The sequence below is a fragment of the Fundulus heteroclitus genome, chromosome 19, assembly GCF_011125445.2.
Source record: "Fundulus heteroclitus isolate FHET01 chromosome 19, MU-UCD_Fhet_4.1, whole genome shotgun sequence".
NCBI lineage: Eukaryota > Metazoa > Chordata > Actinopteri > Cyprinodontiformes > Fundulidae > Fundulus > Fundulus heteroclitus.
The window spans coordinates 20,859,609-20,879,585 of NC_046379.1; the positions used below are offsets into that span (position 1 = coordinate 20,859,609).

The 19,977-nt window shown below is 40.4% G+C and overlaps 1 protein-coding gene across 2 annotated transcripts; it reads left to right on the forward strand.

Annotated features, from left to right (window-relative positions):
- Positions 1-269: 269 nt before the first annotated feature.
- gna11b (guanine nucleotide binding protein (G protein), alpha 11b (Gq class)) lies at positions 270-18,554 on the forward strand. 2 transcript variants are annotated; one of them, XM_036150901.1, is made up of 6 exons: positions 270-513; positions 1,935-2,089; positions 3,985-4,113; positions 10,519-10,648; positions 10,762-10,915; positions 12,963-18,554. In XM_036150901.1, exons 1-6 carry the CDS (start codon positions 280-282, stop codon positions 13,151-13,153), a joined length of 993 nt encoding a protein of 330 aa, XP_036006794.1. In that variant the 5' UTR covers positions 270-279; the 3' UTR covers positions 13,154-18,554. The 2 variants fall into 2 exon arrangements, with proteins under 2 accessions (XP_036006794.1, XP_036006793.1); XM_036150900.1 differs by lacking the exon at positions 3,985-4,113 and adding an exon at positions 6,785-6,913.
- Positions 18,555-19,977: the final 1,423 nt, after the last annotated feature.

Genomic DNA, 19,977 nt, shown 5'->3' on the forward strand with positions numbered 1-19,977 from the left:
AAACGGACTCTTCCACACAAACAGCAGCCATTTACAATGTCTGACCATTCAAGCGTAGTTTGTTGGACACTTTTGGAGGAAAAAAGTCCTCTATCCAGACGAAGGTGCAGTGCTGAGAGCGCAGTGGGGCCATGTTGAGGTTTTCAATGAGCCCGGGCGGTTGTACCATCCTATGGCCTCCCCAGGCCGCTGCGTAGATGTCGATAGGCGGCCTACATGTTCCAGATTTTAACCAAATCAAACCAACCCTTCTTTTTCTGTCGGCGGATGAGGTTTATTATGAGCTTGGCTTTGGTTTCTGACCTGAGTAACTCTGCGCCCTGTCCAGGTACGGGAGAAAGCGGGAAAAGCACCTTCATCAAGCAGATGAGGATCATCCACGGAGCTGGCTACTCAGACGAAGACAAGAGGGGCTTCATTCGGCTCGTTTACCAGAACATCTTCACCTCCATGCAGGCTATGATCCGTGCCACCGAGAACCTCAAGATCCCGTACAAATATGAACAGAACCGGGTAAGTGCTGACGTGGAGAACCTCCATGTTCACGTTTTAGAAAAAAAGATCTGTAATGTGGGGGAAAAAAGGCAAAAATTGGTCTCTTAAGATTCTGCATATTGAAACGAAATAGCCTTTATTTTTATTTTATTCTGTTTGTTTTTTATTTTCTTGTGGTAGTGCAATGAATTGCCAGGATAGTTTTGTTTTTACTAGGGTAAAAAATCAAACATTTCTGCCTTTTTTTAGAGTAAAAAAAATGTAATGAGCAGAAACTGATTTGTTTAAAATAACTATAAACAGAAATTTGACTAGGCAATAATTTGATAAATAGATTTTTTTTTCTATTTTAACATATTAGATACAGCTCTTTGGTTTAGTACCCTTTTTAATTTAATATCTAAAGAAATTATACCCATTACTAGTCAGATTGTCTAAAAGTGTCAAACAGCAATATTTATTTTTTGATTTATTTTTTTAATGCAGGGGAAGAATTTCCAATCAGACCAAATGTCAGAGCTTTATTTAAATTTTCTTCTAAAACCCTCACAAGAAGTCATCGCAGCATCCAACCTCTATTTAAAACACCATCAACCTGTTTTTTATTTTTCTCAATGTAAACTGCGTGGGTAGACGGTGTGTTTTAGGTCTTACTTTGAACCAACTTTTGGCACTGAAAGTTATGCTAAAATCTGTCTGGCGAAAATATATTTGGAGGACATAGACCTGGTGGGTGGTTAGATTATTCCTGCTTGGCCCAAGCAGACGGCGAGGAATGCTTTTTACAGGGTTCCTACGCAGTCTTGAAAACTGTGGAATTGGATTTTGTCATTTTGCACGTCTGGAGAAGTATGGACGGTAAAAACCGAGCACATAGATAAGTTGGAAATTCCAGATTTCATTTCTTCAGTATTTAAAATACAAATATCCAATTTGTTGTTTTAAGTTTCGGATCGACAAATGGATACGCTTTCAGAAGAGTGCATTTTTGGTCCCTAGAAGCTTTTACCAAAGTCCTTGTACTGGGTTTGGTTTAAATACCTAGCAAACCAATTGATCTCCTTATGTTTTGAAATGTTGTAAACCAAGGCAATACTCATCATAAACTGCATTTTAATTGATCAGTATTTAAATACAACACAGATTTTCCAAGTAATTTGGATTTTAAAGGATCCAAGTTTGTTCAGATGCTAAATGACTACTTAAGTGTACATGATGTCGTAAAAACCGATGGAAAATCTAAAAAAAAAAACTGGGTCTGGAAAACTATGGGATTTCTAGATGAAAAATTTGTATGCAGCATTGTTTTTTGGGGGTTTTTTTTATAGCAAAAGTTCAGTTCAAACTTACGGAAGTAATTCTATCCGCCACGCTAGACTTTACTCTGTTGACTTGTTGATCTTTGACTCGTCTCTTGCTTTCGGCGTTTGTCTGTGCAGGCCAACGCCATGCTTGTGAAGGAAGTGGATATCGAGAAGATCAATGGGTTTGATCAGCACTATGTCGTAGCTATTAAAAGCCTGTGGGCTGATCCGGGAATCCAGGAGGCCTACGACCGTCGCCGAGAGTACCAGCTCTCCGATTCCACTAAATAGTACGTCTGCTCATCATTCTGTACGGATGTACATGGAAGGGCAATGGTCATGATTCCTACCTTTGATAGCAGTATATATTCTGTTGCCGTCTGTGTTCTTATTAGAGATTTGTCTCAGGTACCAGTCTGTTATTTAAGAATAGCCGTTTGTCAATATTTAGTTAAATGCGAATGCTTTAAATTCTGTAACTTTAAGTGCACTAAGATGGCACACAGTTATTAATGTAAGGCAAGGCAAGTTTATTTATAAAGCCCTTTTCAGTAACAAGACTATTCAAAGTGCTGTGCTGTGATGGTGTCCAGCTTAACTCACTCCCCAATGATATTCAGGATGCTTCAGTGTCTGTTTTTCTTGACAGCAGCAGATATTTTGTCCCAACAGGAGTCTCTGCAGGACGACCTGAAGTTTCTAAACACGCACATGATCCAACACAGACGGCTACGGTTCTGCCTAAACACGGCTTCAGCTTACAATGTTATCATGCAGAGCAGTTTGCTAAAAAGTTAGGCTAATGTTAACAACATGTTTTCTTTTGATTTTTTTTCCACTCAGCTGAATGTGTCGCCAGCTGTCTGTGCAGCTCCTGTCTACACAAACAGCTGACACACATTGGCTTCTAAAAGGTTGTGATCAGGCTAGAAAATAAGATAAAATGGGCACAGAAATTACGGCTACAGGACCCTTAGGGTTTGGCTAACACAGGGGTGTCCAAAGCGTGGCCCGGGGCCCGTTTGTGGCCCCGGTGCTGAATTTGTGATGGAAACTTATTATTTTTAATTAGGGTAAATTTATTACGGACAAGTTAAAATCTTACAATTGAAGGTTCGGTACGACACAAAACATTTGTCTAGTAATAAGCACACTTTATACATTTGCTTTAATTTCATAGTAAATAATTGGGTGACTTTTACTCAAATGCAGACATTGGTGCATTAAAATCTGATTGGAAATAATTTAATAAAATAGGCTAAATACAGGAAATATCTTTTCTTAAATGTATCATATTTTGTTGGACAGGGTTAGTATTTTTGGTTTTTATTTATTATTATTCTTTTTCTTTTTTTTTTTTGGCCCGCGATTGCATTCAATTTAACAATTTTGGCCCAATAGCCGAAAAGTTTGGACACCACTGGGCTAACATATAGTGAAATTTTAACGGCAACTTGAAAAGATACGGTACTCGGGATCAGGAGACGACCCCTGTGCTGTGATAGTTTTCTTTATTATGTATTATGAAATCTCCAAGTTCCTTAAAACATGATTTGGTTTTTGATACAAAATGAGATGAGTGTCAGTGTAAGGCACAGAGCCTGGACAGGAAATTTTGGACAGAGCTCTTTTTACAGTGAACCACCCATCTGGTTATTTTTCCTTAACTAAACTAAATATATTTTTTATTTTTTATTTTTGGGACAACTTGAAGCCTAAATACCGAAGCTCGTATTAGCAGTGGAAACTAACTTCTACACAACTTTGAATTTTAATTTAGCAGGACTTTAAGCTCAGTTTTACCAAACAGCAAATTTCGAGCAAAAACTGTCCTTGTAGCTTGGATCCTCGTTATCATTTTCTCTCAACATGAGCTATATTTTAGTCAACAATGTCTAATTCTACACATTGACTGAATTCCTTTACAGCCAATTAGTTTTGCATTAAAGGTTTAATTTTTAATCATGCTACTCACCATGTATTTGCAGCATACACCTACACTACGTCACTTTATAGTGCCCCCTACTTGTGGACTTGCTGCATTGCAGCTGGTTTTTAGCTTCAAGCAGGTCCCCATATGTGTTTGCATCTTAAGTGTGTGTTTTCTCTGTGAGAAAGTAAATCCGTCAGTCATCATATTTGTCTTCATTTCAGCGTTATCCAATCTGTTTATGTATATCTCCAGTTATCTTAGTGATATAGATCGTGTGACTGCGGAGGGATATGTTCCCACCCAGCAGGATGTGCTGAGGGTCCGTGTTCCCACCACGGGTATAATAGAGTACCCCTTTGACCTGGAGAACGTCATCTTCAGGTACCCCGGAAAAGCACCAGGACTGCAGCATCCCCATGGCTTGAAGACATAAACCACTGATGGGCATCAGAATAGAGACAAAGTGGCTAAAAGAGTGGAGATTCAATCTACTCTAGTAATTAAAAACAAGAACATTACAAGGATGTAGAGAAGCACCGATCAGGCTGTTGTGGGATTTTGCAAAGTTTTGACCTGCTGGTGTTGATTACAAATTCTGTGAACTGCTATATAAGTCGATTTAATGAGGGGGAAAAAAGATGCTTACAAATATTTTTTTCCTATACTTCCTGCCATGAGAACATTATTAATTATTTATATTAAGAGCAGAAGTGACATCACTCTATATAAGAGAGAAATCACTCTAAAACCAACGCTTTGCTGTTGTTGCTACAACAGAAGAAACGATTAGAGTCGGCCTTTTAAACTCCTTATTCTTTTGTATTGGCGGTTTGTGCGGCTGCCATTGCAAAAACGGCAGCTCGTGTACGTATTTTTGTAAATTGGATGCTTACCTCGACTGAGTGCTCTTTAAAAGGCTGCCAACTTCTCTAAATTCATGACAGAGGGAGGTTGAACGCTCACAAAGTTAAAATGGAGAAAATTTTGCTGCACTCTGTTCAGCCTTTTTGTTGTTTACTGACATTTTCACCAGTGTTTTCAGCTTCTCTCTCAGGAAAGAGTCTCAGAAACCACAGAATGTCATCACCCAATTGCATTATTGACAGTGTGCATCTCAATGTAATGTACACTGTAGGAGATGGGAGTGATGTTTATTAAGATGAGAAAGTAGTAATAAAACGCCATAAATATGATCAGAACAACAAATCTACGTTTTCTGTCAGTCGTTGTGTATTCTTAGTATTTACTCATTAATTTTTTAGCATTTCTCAAACTGTACGACGAATCCGCAGGGTTTAAAAGTTCACCGCTCACGATATCCGTTCTTACTGTACGGCTCAACGCTCTGATGTGATCTGGCTGCTCACACAATACGTCTAAAAGCCGCAGGTCAGACTCAGCCCAGTAGACAGATGGCGCCACTCGGACTTGTCTATTCGGAAGCCAAATGTAAACAGTAGAAGAAGAAAAATACAGAAGTGTCGATGCTCATTGTTAAATATGAGGCTCACTAGAACGAAACACGCTGCCTTGGCAGTTATACGAGTCACTCCTCCGTAGTTTGACTCCATGTCACGCGTACCGCCGCCATGCTTCTCTCCAGTCCTATGTTTTCGTTTGAGAAGAAGAATTTCCTTGTTTGGGCGAAATCAACTCGTAGACGCTCTTAGCTGTGCTACAACAGCAGGACGCGCTCCCGATAGCTCACGAGGGCCGACTGAATTTCAAACATGTTTGATTTTCACCCGTCCGTCCGATTCCTGATGGGGACGAGGTCGTGAGAAGTGAATCGTCCCTCGTTACCTTCTGTATACTACACAACGCAGGACCCACGATCCTGCTAAAAGTCGGCCCGATCCAAAAAATTCTCCCACGACTGAAGAATCGGCCCAAAAAGGGCAAAAACCCGTACAGTGTTCGCCCGGCTTTAGTAAAGGCTGGGCCGCCTGTTATCAGGTTGGGGTCCTTCATGTTAGCGTCTCCGATGCCACAAAAAATGGCTTGATTTATCCATGGTCATTTCTTAAGAGTTGGATATAATTAGAGTAGCAGCTAATTATTTGAAAAGGGAATTCGACTGTTTGAAAATCAACTGCCATTTGTCATTATGTGGTTTACAAGTTTAGATTTGAGCCTTTTACAGCATCCTCAGCTATAAAATGAGGAAAAGATCAGATCTGAGTCTCCAACCTGGCCAGCACCAGGATGGTCTAATCACACCGTCTGAGTCCGGTCACCAGCAGTTTCCTCGGTGCTTCTCTACAGGGGCCTTTTTTTTTTTTTTTCAACTCAAATTGAAAATCTGTAAAATGAATCCAGATTATACGTATGTTTGAGTAGGCCAAGCCGTTTTATGTATGTAAATGGCAACTATTGCCGTTAATCTGATCAGCAATCAGTGGTTTGTGTTTTAGAGTCGTGTTGGCCTGAGGCCAGACCTGCTGCACTGAAGCGTGTGGGGAGCAGCAGCAAAATACCAGATAAAGACGGATTGGGCAGAGATATCAAGGATTTCGCAAGAAATCATGGTGGAAATATGTGACGCTTAAGTGCAGAACAACTTGAATGCAGATCAAAACGACCCGTTTCCTGTGCCTTTTGAAAATAGTCGTGTGGATTTTTCCTCCCGGCATCCTTGAAGTGGGACATGCCCGATCCTTCTTTCTGTGGTCCAAATGTTGCTGCTGCAGTCGCTGCCCCCCCCCCCCCCCTCACTGTCTGAGCCATAACCCACCAGTGACTTGACTCCAGATTTGTTTTCATTTTAAAACAAAGCTGCTGGGGATTAAGTTTGAACACAGTATTGGTTTCTGGTAATAGAGCTGGTGGAGCAGTGGCACAGACTTAACACCCTTTGGTTTCTGTGATGTGGTCTTTTCTACTGTCGAGCTTCTTCTACAGGACTGATCAGCGCTTTCCTGGAATTGTAGCGGTTTGCGATAATTGCCTGTCACGCTTTATGTAACTGTTTTCCTGTTTGTCTTTTTTTTTTTTTTCCCTCCCCCTTGGTTTCTTTTCCCCCACCACCATTTCCTGATTGGCCTTCTCGTAGTTATCTTACGGATCTGGATCGTATTGCCGATCCCAGCTATCTTCCCACTCAGCAGGATGTACTCAGAGTGCGCATCCCCACTACAGGAATCATAGAGTACCCCTTCGACTTGCAAAGCATCATCTTCAGGTAGAAAGAGGCCAGACGTGGCTGCAAACCTCAGTGTTTTTTCATCATCATACAATCAACTACTCATTTGATTATTTATTTTTTTTCCTTCCGTGGGCCTTTAAAAACATCTTTTATCCATCTACATGAATAAAAAAAACATTGTCTTTGTCCCATTCCTGTTCCGTGCTCTTCTAAATGCTTCCATGCAATCATAAAAATAAAGTGCTTGATAATTTAGTCTCACCTGCTGCCGCCACCAAGAAGAATCACACAGAACACAACAGCCAGTGAACACCAAGTCCTACATTCTGGCGCCCGCTCTTTCTAAATGGGTCGCCTCCTTTTTTTTTTTTTTTTTTTCTTCTCCTCCTTTCCTCCCCGGCCGTCATAAGAAAACGAGGTCGTCCTCTCCGCTGTGGAGGAATGTTATTTTGGGCAGCAGGTCCTGCAGGGCCTATATTGGCCCTGGGTCTCTGTAGACGTCGGTGGAATGGGCCACCACCAGAGGGCGCTGATGCACCTGTGCATCAAGAGGAGCTGAGAAGCAAAAAAGGAAATATTTATTAGCTGGATTGCAGACATTTTCTGCATCAACCCGGAGCGTTTCCTAAAGGATCCGACTGGGTCATTTGTTACAGATTTAGGCTTCATAAAATTTGACCTGAAGTCCCTCATGAGCAATTGATGACATTGTATAGGAGAGGCATTGGAAGTCCTAAAAGAATTCATGCTTTCTGTGTAAAGCAGTGATTAGCTGCTTGCTTTCTGCATGTTCCCAATATCATCTTTGTTTCACTTTTTTTTTAAACTCTCCTTGTCCTCCATTCTTCCTGCGTCCCACTTTTCAGCTGCTCTTTTGTGTCATTTCACATCTCTATTATTCTCTCACTTTTAATTTCTATGCATGTTCTGAAACTTGGCAATCGTAGGGAAAGCTGGGAAAACCTGTACTGTATAGAAACTGATTCACCTTAATGTTCTAATTTCACAAGAGCTAGTGTACCTTTGTACAGACTTCAAATAACACAAGAGATTTTACCTTTTGTGTGTGTAGATATAAAGGAACGGTGCTCATCGAGGGAACCGTAGTGAAGCCAAAAGAAGGCTATGAAGTGTTCAGCTATGTTTAAACAATAAAGCTCTATTTTATTGAGCTAATGCTGTGAAAAGGTATTTGCCCCATTAAAGATTTTATATTCTTTGCTTCTTGATCGTTTAATTGTTTGAAATCGTCAAGCACATTTTAGATCCAGACAAAAATAACCTTTTAATAAATAGAAAAGACCGTTTTTAAAGCGATTTTTTTTTTTTAATACAGGAAGAAATGCTAGCCATAGTGACTTAGCCCTGTGTGAAACCATAACTGTTAAATCTTCAATTAATTGATTGCCTACATTTATTTTGACAGCAGAGTTTAATTTCACTTGGCCCTGATTACTGCCTGACCTAAAACTTCTTACTAAGAACCTGTTGGACAACATGAAGCACGCTCAAAAGATATCCCAAAGCAAATAATTGATTAGCTAAAGCACTGCAAGACAACAGACATTCTGTCTATGAATAGCTAACACCTACCATCTGAACACCCCTAAAATAGGGGCTTGGAATGGCCTAGTCAAAGTTTGGATGCAAATCTAAAAAATTTTACACCAAAATGAAAGCCTTGTTTCCAGTTATTGCAAACACTTGATGGCAGTTTTGTCGGCTATGGCGTCATAGCCAGTTTAGGTTTGAGGGTCACTTAATCTTTCCAATACAGCACAATTTTTATATTTAGGTATTTCACACTATGTATGATATTAAAAAGAAATTTTGGTACAAAAGAACTCTGTAAGGGGGCAAATACTTTTTCTCATAACAGCGTTGGTGTTATTTTATTTCTTTTTAGAGATAAATCTTTCACTTCGTACAGTCAGAGCTCTAAAAAGTTGAACCGGCCTTTTATGAGAGGCTACTTCACTGCAGTTACCTTGAGAAATGCAATCTTGCCTCTAAGCTACACACCGTAATTTCATTCAATTTGAAACTGTAATCATTGATGTTTTTCATGGAAGCAGCAGTGTTGAAAAAGCAAAATTTAACATTATCACAGATGATTATTTTGTATTAAAATATAAGTAATTGATATAGTTTTCATAACATATTTCCTTTTTTCTGGCAGAGTAGGGAAATCTGCGCACATTTAAACACACATCAAGGTGTGGTTTGTTTACAAAGCATATTTGACAAATTTTCACAAGGTGTTGAATCCATCAAGTGTGTTTATCTACTTGTCTAAAAAGAAAAACACTAAATGTGACAAAGTAGGACTGTTATAAATGTTCTCGTGAACAAGAGGCTCCCATTTTATGTAGGTTAAGTCCTGAAAATACTGCAGGACACAGTAGATGTAAAGTTGTAAACTCAGGGCCGTTGAGACTATAAAGGGAGGAAAAGTATTTATTCCAATCTGATTTTGCTTGTTTGAGTTTGAGAGTTGACTTGTTTTTATGGTTCTTCAGTTTTATTGAGGGGAGACTGATTATAATTCAAAATCCAGAAAAAAAGCCATAAAGGCAGGCGGCGGGGGGGAGAAATTAACACTTGTTTAAATGGAGTAGGCGTTTATCCTGCTACAAGTCAGCCAAAATCCAGCTCCGTCAGACCTCTCAGCTCATGAGGAATTGAAAAACTTCTGCCCACAGAATGAGCACAATCAGTTTTTCCCCTTAAACCCTGTTCATCATGTGCAAGACCAAAGATCCGTTAAAGGTCGTCAACGACAAGTTGTTAGAACTTCACAAAGCTCGAATGGGCGAATAAACCAGTCGAAAACAATTATTTAGAGATGGAAGAAATATAGAATAGGCCTTAATTGCTCTTGAGCTGGAGGTTCAGGCAAATCTTACTTCAGGCATCAAGACTGATCATAGGAGGAATCTGTTAATAGTCTGAAAATGGATGGAACCACGCTCACCAAGGATCACCACTGCATTAAAGGTCCCATAAAATAGTTATACTGGGACACTTCTTCCCTCAGGCAGAGGTCTTCCAATGGGAAGAGGTCAAAAAGATCTCACCAAGACCACAAAGGAGGAGCTAAAGGAAAATCAACATGATCATGGCGTAGCCTAGCTTATTTACGGACCTCAATCCTTCAGAAAATCTGTGGAGGAGCTGAAGTTTGACAGCTGAGAAACCTAAAGGTTTCAGAAAGCTTCTATAAAAAGGAAAGGTCCAAAACCCTGAAGATTTATCTGAGACCGTAGACCAACTACTTGAAACTGTGCTTATAAATGAAAGGTTCAATAAAATTAAATTTTTATAGTGCCAATTCACAAAACATGTCATCTCAAGACACGTTAAAGTCAAATCCAATCAAATCATCCAGACAAAATTCAAATTCTAAGAGATGAGTTACTTGATCTGTATTATGCATAATTTGCATACCACCAAATGCATTTTGATGGATTCAAAACCTTCATCTGAACAACAAAACTGTTTATTTTGATTAAACACTAAGCCAACAATCTTAAAAAAAAAAAAAAAAAAAAGATAAAAATTGCAGCTAAACTGAGCCACTCGGGCTCAAATTCTTACAAATTTCTCTAACATGTCCTCCCACCTCGTAATCTTACTGTCAGGATGGTGGATGTTGGGGGTCAGAGGTCAGAGCGAAGGAAGTGGATTCACTGCTTTGAGAACGTCACCTCCATCATGTTTCTTGTGGCTCTGAGTGAGTACGACCAGGTCCTGGTGGAGTCCGACAACGAGGTGAGGAAGGATGGATATTGCTTGATCTCATGGAGTTGCATTTTCTTTTCTTGTGAAAATGGAGATTGATGGTTCTCCCATTTGAGTCTTTTGATTCCTTTTTTCTTTATCAGAACCGCATGGAGGAGAGTAAGGCTCTGTTCAGGACAATCATTACCTACCCCTGGTTTCAAAACTCTTCAGTCATCCTCTTCCTCAACAAGAAGGATCTACTAGAGGAGAAGATTGCTTATTCACACCTGGTGGACTACTTTCCTGAATTTGATGGTGAGTTAACAGATTCTAAAAACTAACAGTGAATTTATCTCCCAGCCCCCCTTATCACAGGATAATGCCTCTATGCTGATAGTTCTTGGGGAATCATTATTTTTGCTACATTTTTTGCATCTCCTGTGCCATTTCCAAGCGGTCTATGTCAACAGCACATCTCTATATATTCCTAGCAAAGTGCTGTACATCGCTGAGCATGCCATCCTGTGCGATAACTTAACCACGCACATGGCTTTAAGGAAACCTTAACAAGTAGAGTTGGAAGGAATCCTTTGCACAAAATCCTAAACCTGTGTTTTTCCACTGGTGACCGTAAGCCAGTCATACTGAGTTTCTAAAACGTGTTGTTAGGCTTTGTCAAGAAGGAAAGTTTTAAGCTTGGTCTTAAAAGTAGACGGGGTGTCTGCCTCACGGACTAAAACTGGGAGTTGGTTACACAGAGGAGGAGCCTGATGTCTTAAAAAAAATAATCTGCCTCCCATTCTATTTTTAGAGACACTAAGAACCACCAGTAGACCTGCAGTCTGAGTAGGGATGGGTAATGCATTTGGTACTTTTATTGGTACCGACCGAGTACCGATTCATGTACCTAAATAGAAAGGAGAATTTAAAAAACGTTCTGGATTTAACAGGAAGCCAATAAAGAGAAGCTAAAATAGGACCAATATGATCTCTCTTTTTCATCAGAACTCTTGCTCTGATGTCCCGCTGTCCTCCCTGATATCCAGAGCACCTCCTTACCTTACTCCTGTTGTACGCCTGATCCGTCTCCAAAGCAGGATAACAATATCAGATCCTAGATTAGGGGTCTTCAGTTCTGGTCCTTGAGGTCCGGTGTCCTGCAGCTTTTCGAGGTCACTGGTTCAACACACCTGAATGAAACGCTGAATTAGCTCCTCAGCATGCAGTCAAGTTCTCCAGAGTCCTCCAAATGACCTGATTATTTGACTTAGGTGTGTTGGACCAGGAACCCATGTAAAAGCTGCAGGACACCAGACCTCGAGGACCGCAATTAAAGATCCCTGTCCTAGATAGACAGAAGGTACTGCTGGAAGCAACCGTGATCCAGCCGTAGCTCCGGGACCCTCTGAACTAAGAGCATCTCTGGAGGATCCGGTGGACCTGCAGGGATGTTGGTGCCGTTGTTTGGCTTTTCACGTTAAATACAGCACCGTGACTCGCTTGGTAGAATCGCGGTCCGCCCTGTTGAGTTCAACAGACAAGCGGATAGAAGCTCCTCCTATTTGACGGCGTGGTGAAGCGAGTGAATCAGGCGGAAAATGCGCCGGAATCACTTTCGGTGTGAGCGCACCTTTAAAAAAAAAAAAACATGCTAACTCGATACCCGAGTCTGGAATGAATGCGTGTAGTCGTGTGCAGGTAAGAAGTGGAACACGGCAGTCTTCGGTAAAGTTATCCAAAACCGCCTGAAGCCTCAATTCATCCATTTTACTGGCAAAAGAATCTTACATTGGCGAGGGAAAGGCTGGGAAATGTGGCCGCTTCCATAGCCTTGCTAGCTCGCACTCTCTGCTCCGCCTCCCCTTTCTTCTTGTTGAGATGCTAAGCTACGGGCAGCCAGGGTCTGTTGTAATGAAAATTGGGATGTTGTATGAATTTGATAACTCTGCTTTGAGACTCCCATCACACGAAACTCCAGTCTTTAGCACAGCACCTCGACTGTAGGTCATCTTAGCGCATCAGAAAGTGGTTAAAAGAGTAGAAAGTGGGTACAACAAAACAAAGCGTGAGCACCGAGTCGCTGTGTCTACATGTGCCGCCGTTCTGCGTCTCAGCAATGCAAACGATGCTCTGCCCCTAATCTGACAAAATGAAGTGTATTGGTCTGTTAATTCGAGTTAATGTTTCTCACTTTAAAACTTGGCGTCAGTGTTTTTAAATCTTTCCGTTTGCAGGGTGCAAGACGAGATTGATTTTAACACACCAGTGCCTCTGAAACCAACACCCCCCCTCCTCCCCTCGTATGATTTCTAGTTGATGCGTAGGAGAGAAAAATATTCATGCAGGCCGTCTCTGTTTCCAGGTCCCCAGAGGGATGCTCAGGCAGCGAGGGAGTTCATCCTCAAAATGTTTGTGGACTTGAACCCGGACAGCGACAAGATCATCTATTCCCACTTCACCTGTGCCACGGACACTGAGAACATCCGCTTTGTGTTTGCGGCCGTCAAAGACACCATCCTACAGCTCAACCTGAAAGAGTACAACCTGGTGTGAGAGGGGGGGGAGGACGGTGCTCGCGACGCACGTCTCCCCCACACCCACCCACCCCCCCAACCGCCCATTGCACAAACGCACCCTTCTTCGGGAGCGTGCCGTCAACGCCACACGCATCGCACAGCGCAGCACTCCGGCTCTCACACACTCATTCTCACACACAAACAGAAATGTTGCTTTTTTTCTTCTTTTTTTTTTTATTTCCTTTCCAGTACGGCGTATTTCCAGTTCCTCCCACCACCTTCAAACGTGTCCCTCCTTTCACCAAAGCCGCTCCCTCCTTCTCCTCCTTCTCTCGGCAGCTTGTTGCATCAGTCTTCGGCCCTTATAAAGCTGCTCCGTGTGTCAGAGCTGGCACACAAACCTTTCAGACGGGCTAAACGGTGACCGGAAGGGATTTTTTTTTTTCTTTTTTTTTTTTTTTTTCCGTTGGCATTTGTATATCTGCGTGTATTTGGAGCAGTTTTTTATTGCCGATGGATTTTGGTGAAGGATTAAAAAAGATGTAATCTTAGCGCCCCGCAGAGTTGACCCTCTCTCCTTTCCTGCCAGTGTGAAAGGCACTGACTGATATATCTGGTGACATGATCTACGGACCAGCAGTGCTGCACACAGAAGAGAGGGCTCCATAGCGACGCAGTCAGGATGTGAGGCCGCACGCCAGACAAAGGGACGGACTGGAGGGTTCTGCCATCGCCTCGCATCTTTGAATGTACCCCAGGTGTGAGCATCACAGTTGCAACGAAACAAAATTTAAAGAGATGTATATTATGAATTGAATGCATATTTATCCATTTTCACCAAGAAGCGAGGGGTGGGGGGGTCGGGGGGTGCGCAGGTGCAGTTGATGAAAATCTGTTGCTGAAAATTTTTAACAGATTTTTAAACTGATCTAACAAAAATTTGTTGCAACACCAAACCGTCTGAATCGAGTGGGCATAAAAGCTACACATTTTTTAAAATTTAGCAAAATCAAAACAACAAAAAAAAGGCAACTGTACATTTTTTTTTTGACATAGGTATCCTTTTTGAAGATATTAATTTTTTTCCTTTTTAAGTTTAAGTTAATCACACGCTTCCCTGCTCCAAAATGTATTGTGTATGAACTGACGGGGGACAAGCTTCCACATGATGCAGCACTCCCAACATCTGGTCGCGCTGACACAGGTGCTGTGAAACGGCTCCCTCAGTACAAAACCCTAGCTCGCAGCGGGGAGGGGGGGAAAGGACCCCCGCGTTGGAAAGTTTGCACTCTCATCCGCGAAGTTCATCTGCGAGTAGCTAAATCGGCGACCACGAAGGCTGGAAACTCAACGTGTCCGATGACATCACACTTCCTGATGCGACGCAGTCACCAACGCCGTCAGGATGTGCTTCTTGTATTTCTTTTTTTTTTTTTTTTTTGGGTGTTTTTTGAGTGATGTATAAGGGGAAAGGGAGGAGGATGCGCCTTTCATAGAAAATACTCTGAAGTCTGCAAATTTTTGTGTATATTTGTAAATACATATACACAAAACTCTTCTGTACAAAACAAGTGCTCTGTGGTACACTATCTTTTGGTTTTTGAAAAGAGAAAAAAAGGAAAAAAAATGACTTTCTTTAGCTTACAGATTTCTCCTATAAATTTATGGTAGTATTGAAACTGTGATTATGAATTTTGTTCACTTGATTAATAGGATTTCAAAGAGCCGCACGGTGTTGAGGAAACGAAAGCGGGTGGTCGGAGAACAGAAAAGGAAAAGAAAGCCTCTGAACGCCACACTACTGCAACAGCTCTGTGTTCGGAGTAAAACTAACTAGGGCTGGTTCAACAAAAAAAGAAAAAAAAATCTTGACGGTTAAGGCGAAAGGATGATTTTTTTTTTTTTGAGAGTAATTAAAGATTTTTTTTTTTATTTATATAATTTATGGACCAGAATGAAGGTGTTGATAATATGACTGCTTGTGTTTCTGTCATGTTGAAGGGCTCCTTTTCTCATGGCAGAGCCTACTTGAGTCTGAACTGCTGTTAAAAAATACACACAAAAACAAAAAAACAACAAAAAAAAACGAATGTCTGGTATAGTAAGAACTTTATCTCTGCTTTCTATTTCTTATAGACATTTCCAGATGTACTTGCCATTACATTTCCATCCATTATGATCCCGTTTGTTTTCTTATACCTTAGGGAGCCCTCACATGCCCCCCCCCTCCCCCTATTTTTTAAAGAATCATATTTTTTTTCTGTTGGATTATAGATGCAGCGCTGTAATACATACCTAGAAAAAATGTACAGTACAAAAATAGGTGAACTTTTTTATCAGTGATTGAAGACCTCTGAGGTCCATGCTTGCTATTTGTAACTTAACAAAAGATGAAACGTTTATTTATTTTATTTTTTGGGTTTGCATTAATTTCCAATTTTTTTGAAGGCTTGCTTTGAATAGTGCCAGTGAAGTGCAGATATGACTTTTTCTTTTGGTCTCGTACACGACCTTTTCTACAAGTGATTTACCCTTCATCCTCATTAAGGGCTATATCACAGTGCATCCGACAGCGGGGAGTGGAGTAAAGGACCACAGTGAACCAAGTCATCCACTAATACTACTACTACGTGTTTAGAAAGAGATTATTTGCTGTCTGTGCTATTAAGAAGTAAAGGCAGAGTGTTAACACAACTGTAAGGTGCGTGTATGTGCGTGAGTAGAGAGTTTTTACCAACACTTTAGATGCGCTCTTTAAGTTTTTTTTTTTTTTTTTTTTTCCTTTCTTTCTGGTTTCTCACGACATTTAGTTTGCATCTGTATCGCAGTGTTGCTTGTAATCCATCATGGAGTGTTGAGGCGCTTTTATCATTACGGACACTACTACCAGGACAAGTATTGCATGAGTTCCCCAAGTATTTGAGTGACAGCTAGTAAGCCAAGAAATGAAACGTTAATGGTGTACTGGTGTCTTTGCATATTTTAACCTGTGTTCATGTCTGCTTTCATGGCAGCTGAAGAGGTGCAATAGTGATGCTGATGATGCTAACCTGGTTGTGGACCCCAAAAATGAGTCACCCACCCTAATCTGGTGACTGAGTCCATTACACTCATGCAAAGCAGTGATCAATTCCAGTTACATGGATAGTTTTTTGAAGGGAGCTTCTGTTAAAACATCAGCAGGCAGGTAAGCTCTTGCATGCAGTGGAGAACTCTTTGGTTCTTCCTCTGGGATGCAGATTGTTCGGCCTCGAGCTAATGGCTAGTCCAAGACCTTCTCTTTAAAACTCTTTTTATGCAAACAGAATTTTATGAACCTTGTATTGGACCCTCCAAAACAATAAAGCGGTTGTTTCCAGTGCAAGCTGACAGCATCTCTGGGATTCACTGAAAATATGGAAGTTTTTAATTGGTTAGATGACGTGTTGGAGTATCTCTGCCCCCTTAAAGTCAGGCTTTAGTAAAAATCCAGGTTAGTTGGGACGTCTAAAGCTAACAGCTAAAACTAGGAGGGCCAAAACTAAAGGGGAGTTCCGTTGTCTTAAAAGAAGCACAGTGGCTAATGCACTCCCTGTTTTATACCCCATCGCACTGTCGACAGGTTTGCAACAGGGGGTTATTTACACGGAAACTGAATACTGGAAATGGGGCGATCCGCCACCGCTGATCTTCCTGTGTGAACGCACACTGAGAAAAGAACAAGTAAAGTGTTTGTGGTCGGCGTAATCACCCAGTAGAATGGGAGAGTGGTGTGAAAAGCAAGAAATACCCCAGTTTAAGTGTTTGCTGTTTTGTATATTTACACGGCATTAGTTTTCTGACGGGAAATGCGTTGCGTTTTCTGTTCTACCTCAGTTTTCCAAGTGATCGGCTTCTGCTTTAAATGGTCACCGACTGCAAACATGATAATTTAAAGGTTCATAAAAATGTCTGCATACATCACAGATACCGTAGAAAACCTGTTTGCTCTTTTTCCTTCTTGGACAAACCATTATCTTCAGATTAATCCCAAAGTGGCTAACAGTTAGCCGCTAACTGATCTGGATTTATGCTTTATGAAGCTCTCGTTCATTGAAATGGTTTGACAGGACCTGATGTCAATAATCCAGAACTGTCCCTTTTTTTTTAATAATCCTTGAACCACCTGAGGTTTCTAGCCATGTCGTACTCATTCCTTTAAAAGAAACTGACAGAGGAGCCAGTTTCCAATGTAATCAGGTTAAAATATGCAACCGTGCGCCAGTATGCTAATGCTGCCATTTTCTCTGCTGAAAACGACACTAACCTCTTACTGAGGAGTGACCGCTGCTATGACTGCAGTCATATAGAGGATCATAGTGAGCATAACCAAGTGTTTATCAGTGGTGTTCTACTTTTTGCTGAGTGCAGCTCACCTAAATGGTCTCAGACCGTGTATTCGCTAACTAAGCTCTACAATCTGGCACGTGGTGAAGGGCCAGCTGGCTGCTGGTGTGGGTTTGCTTGTGTTAGTCCTCCTACTTCTTCTTTCGTTCTGCTTTGGACATGTATTGTTTCAGCATAACCAAGCAGCAAAGAGGGATACAGTTCAGTCTCCTTTCATTCATGACTGTTTTCATTCTCCCTTCACACTACATTACTAATTTATTGCCTTGAGTTAAGAAGAGAGATGGCCCTTTACGATGTTTCTGTAAGCTTGTTGTTACACTAAGGGAAATCAGATTTATCTCTAACACATCTGTATAGAGTTGGACACTCGGCCCAAAGCTCGTTTCTCTTCTTTATGTAATGTAAACATGTTTTTTTTTTTTTTTTTTGGACCACTTGAATTATTTTTCCCCTCACTCCAGTGAAAGCTGAATTTCAACCATGTAGTTTGTAAAAATGTCTTCTTTTTTTTCCCCTCCTCCTTTTTTAAGTATTCAAACCAACAAGTAAACAATGTATTATTCTGAGTGTGCCAACCTCACTCTCCAGAGCCAGGCTCTCTCTTAAGTGCCAATGATGTGGTCATTATCAGAAAGACCACCATTTGAGAGGGGGGAGGGCCTCCCCTTTGTAAAAAAATAAATAAATATAAAGACTAAAGTGATAATTGTGAACACACAACAATTTTGTTCTGTATTTAAGATTGATTGATTTGAAAGATGATTTTTTTTTTTTAAGAAACTGTAATTATATCTGCATGTGGTGTTTGTTTTGTGTTGAAAGTGAGGGCTTGGATGTTTTCACTGAAGTAGAGCCCTTTTGTTAAATAGGGTTCAATCAGTCGGTTATAATTGATTTACAATAACTCTTGCCATATTTTTTTTTATTTGTTTCATGTATTTGTTTCAACCACTGTTGCCTGATCCTCATTCAAACATGAACATGACTTATGATCATTGTCGCCTTTTAAGAGAGAAACATAATGACAAGGTATCTGTTTTAAATTGAAATAAATTTGTTCCTATACTTGCTGATGGTGTGCGAGTGGGTTTTATGCTGAAGGAAAGGTGAAGTTTTGGAGTTTACTATGTTTTGTTTTTAACGAGGTTTGCTAAAATTGCTGAACTGATGCGATGGGCAGACCCCTCCTGAATTGGTAGGTTAATTAAATTACTTTATACAAAACTTGGGATCAAATCGAGAAATCCTTAGTTCTGGTCAATTGTCTATAATATATTAAAAGCAAAAAGAGGAAGAAAAGAAAAGTAGAAATGTATTTAGTGCTGTGTTGTGACCTCCCTGGGCAGAAAGCCTTATTGCCTAAATCAGGTGTTGGTGACCTTTACAAACGAAAGAGCCATTTTTGCCCTTAATAATCAAGTTAATTATTAAGTGAAAATTTAATAATTAAACTTATAAACATTGATAACAATATTTATATTAGATTTTAAAGCACAGAAAATATCAAACTTGTACAAGAAGACAATTTTCTCTAATGAAACGTTCCACATTAATGGAAAATTAACAAACTTGTAGTTTGCCACCTAATAACAAAAGCGTTCAACAGAAAAGGAACTGCTGTCGTCCTGTTCCGTTTAAACACACTGAAAAAAATACTGATATGTTTTAAAATGTTATTTCTTTAACATTTTTGGTCAACATTTTGAAGAGCCAAACGACTCCAGGGCCGCAGGTTGCAGTGGGAGTCGTTTTAAAGCGATGGCCAATAATTAGTGTTGATGTTTTGGCAACAAAAGGTGAAACATGCAAGGGTCAAAACAGATAAAATGCTAACATTTTTTATAGAATGTTTGCCAGTTATTAGTGTTTCAGGATATTATTTTTTTTCTTTTCTGAACGACACTTTAATTATTTTAGCTAAACAATAAGATCGTCCTGATCAAGGTGTGGGTGTCTGATTCCCTGCTGAACTCGGTGCTCCATATCTATTGTTGCCGTTCTGTTTTGAGGTTTTGTGTAAACCACACCCATAGGTCTGGCAAGTTAAAATATTTGATTTTAAAGATTAAACCCCTTTCCCCCCCTTGTCTATGACGTGCAAAGTTGCATATTAGACCTTGATCATACATTAAGTAAGTCATGGAAACATCTGTTTTAGGCCTTTTTTTTTAGATTGCTCACAGTTGATGAAAGTACAAATTTCAATTTCTTAGAAAAGTTGTATAGGCTATTGCTTAATAGCTTTTATTGCTGAAATAAAGGATTTCAAATAAAGAGATGCTATGTTACAGTTAGGATGTGATTTCCACAATCACAGGAAAGGCTGTGGGCCTGACACTCATCTAGCTGACTGGTAATCCACAAAAGGCCTTTACTAAACGAGCCAACTGCTCAGACTGCTTTTTATAAAGTGTATAAATACAAGGTTTGGTGGAAGGAAAAAGTGTGGTAGAGAAGGTGCACGAGCCACACTGATAACCCCACCTTTGAGCC

What these genes read in the sequence shown, in the direction of transcription:
- gna11b (XM_036150901.1), top strand. Translation starts at nt 280, where the DNA reads ATGAGCTTGGCTTTGGTTTCTGACCTGAGTAACTCTGCGCCCTGTCCA. An exon ending in ACAAATATGAACAGAACCGG is followed by an intron (nt 514 to 1,934) that starts GTAAGTGCTGAC and finishes TTGTCTGTGCAG; the next exon opens with GCCAACGCCATGCTTGTGAA. An exon ending in CTCTCCGATTCCACTAAATA is followed by an intron (nt 2,090 to 3,984) that starts GTACGTCTGCTC and finishes GTATATCTCCAG; the next exon opens with TTATCTTAGTGATATAGATC.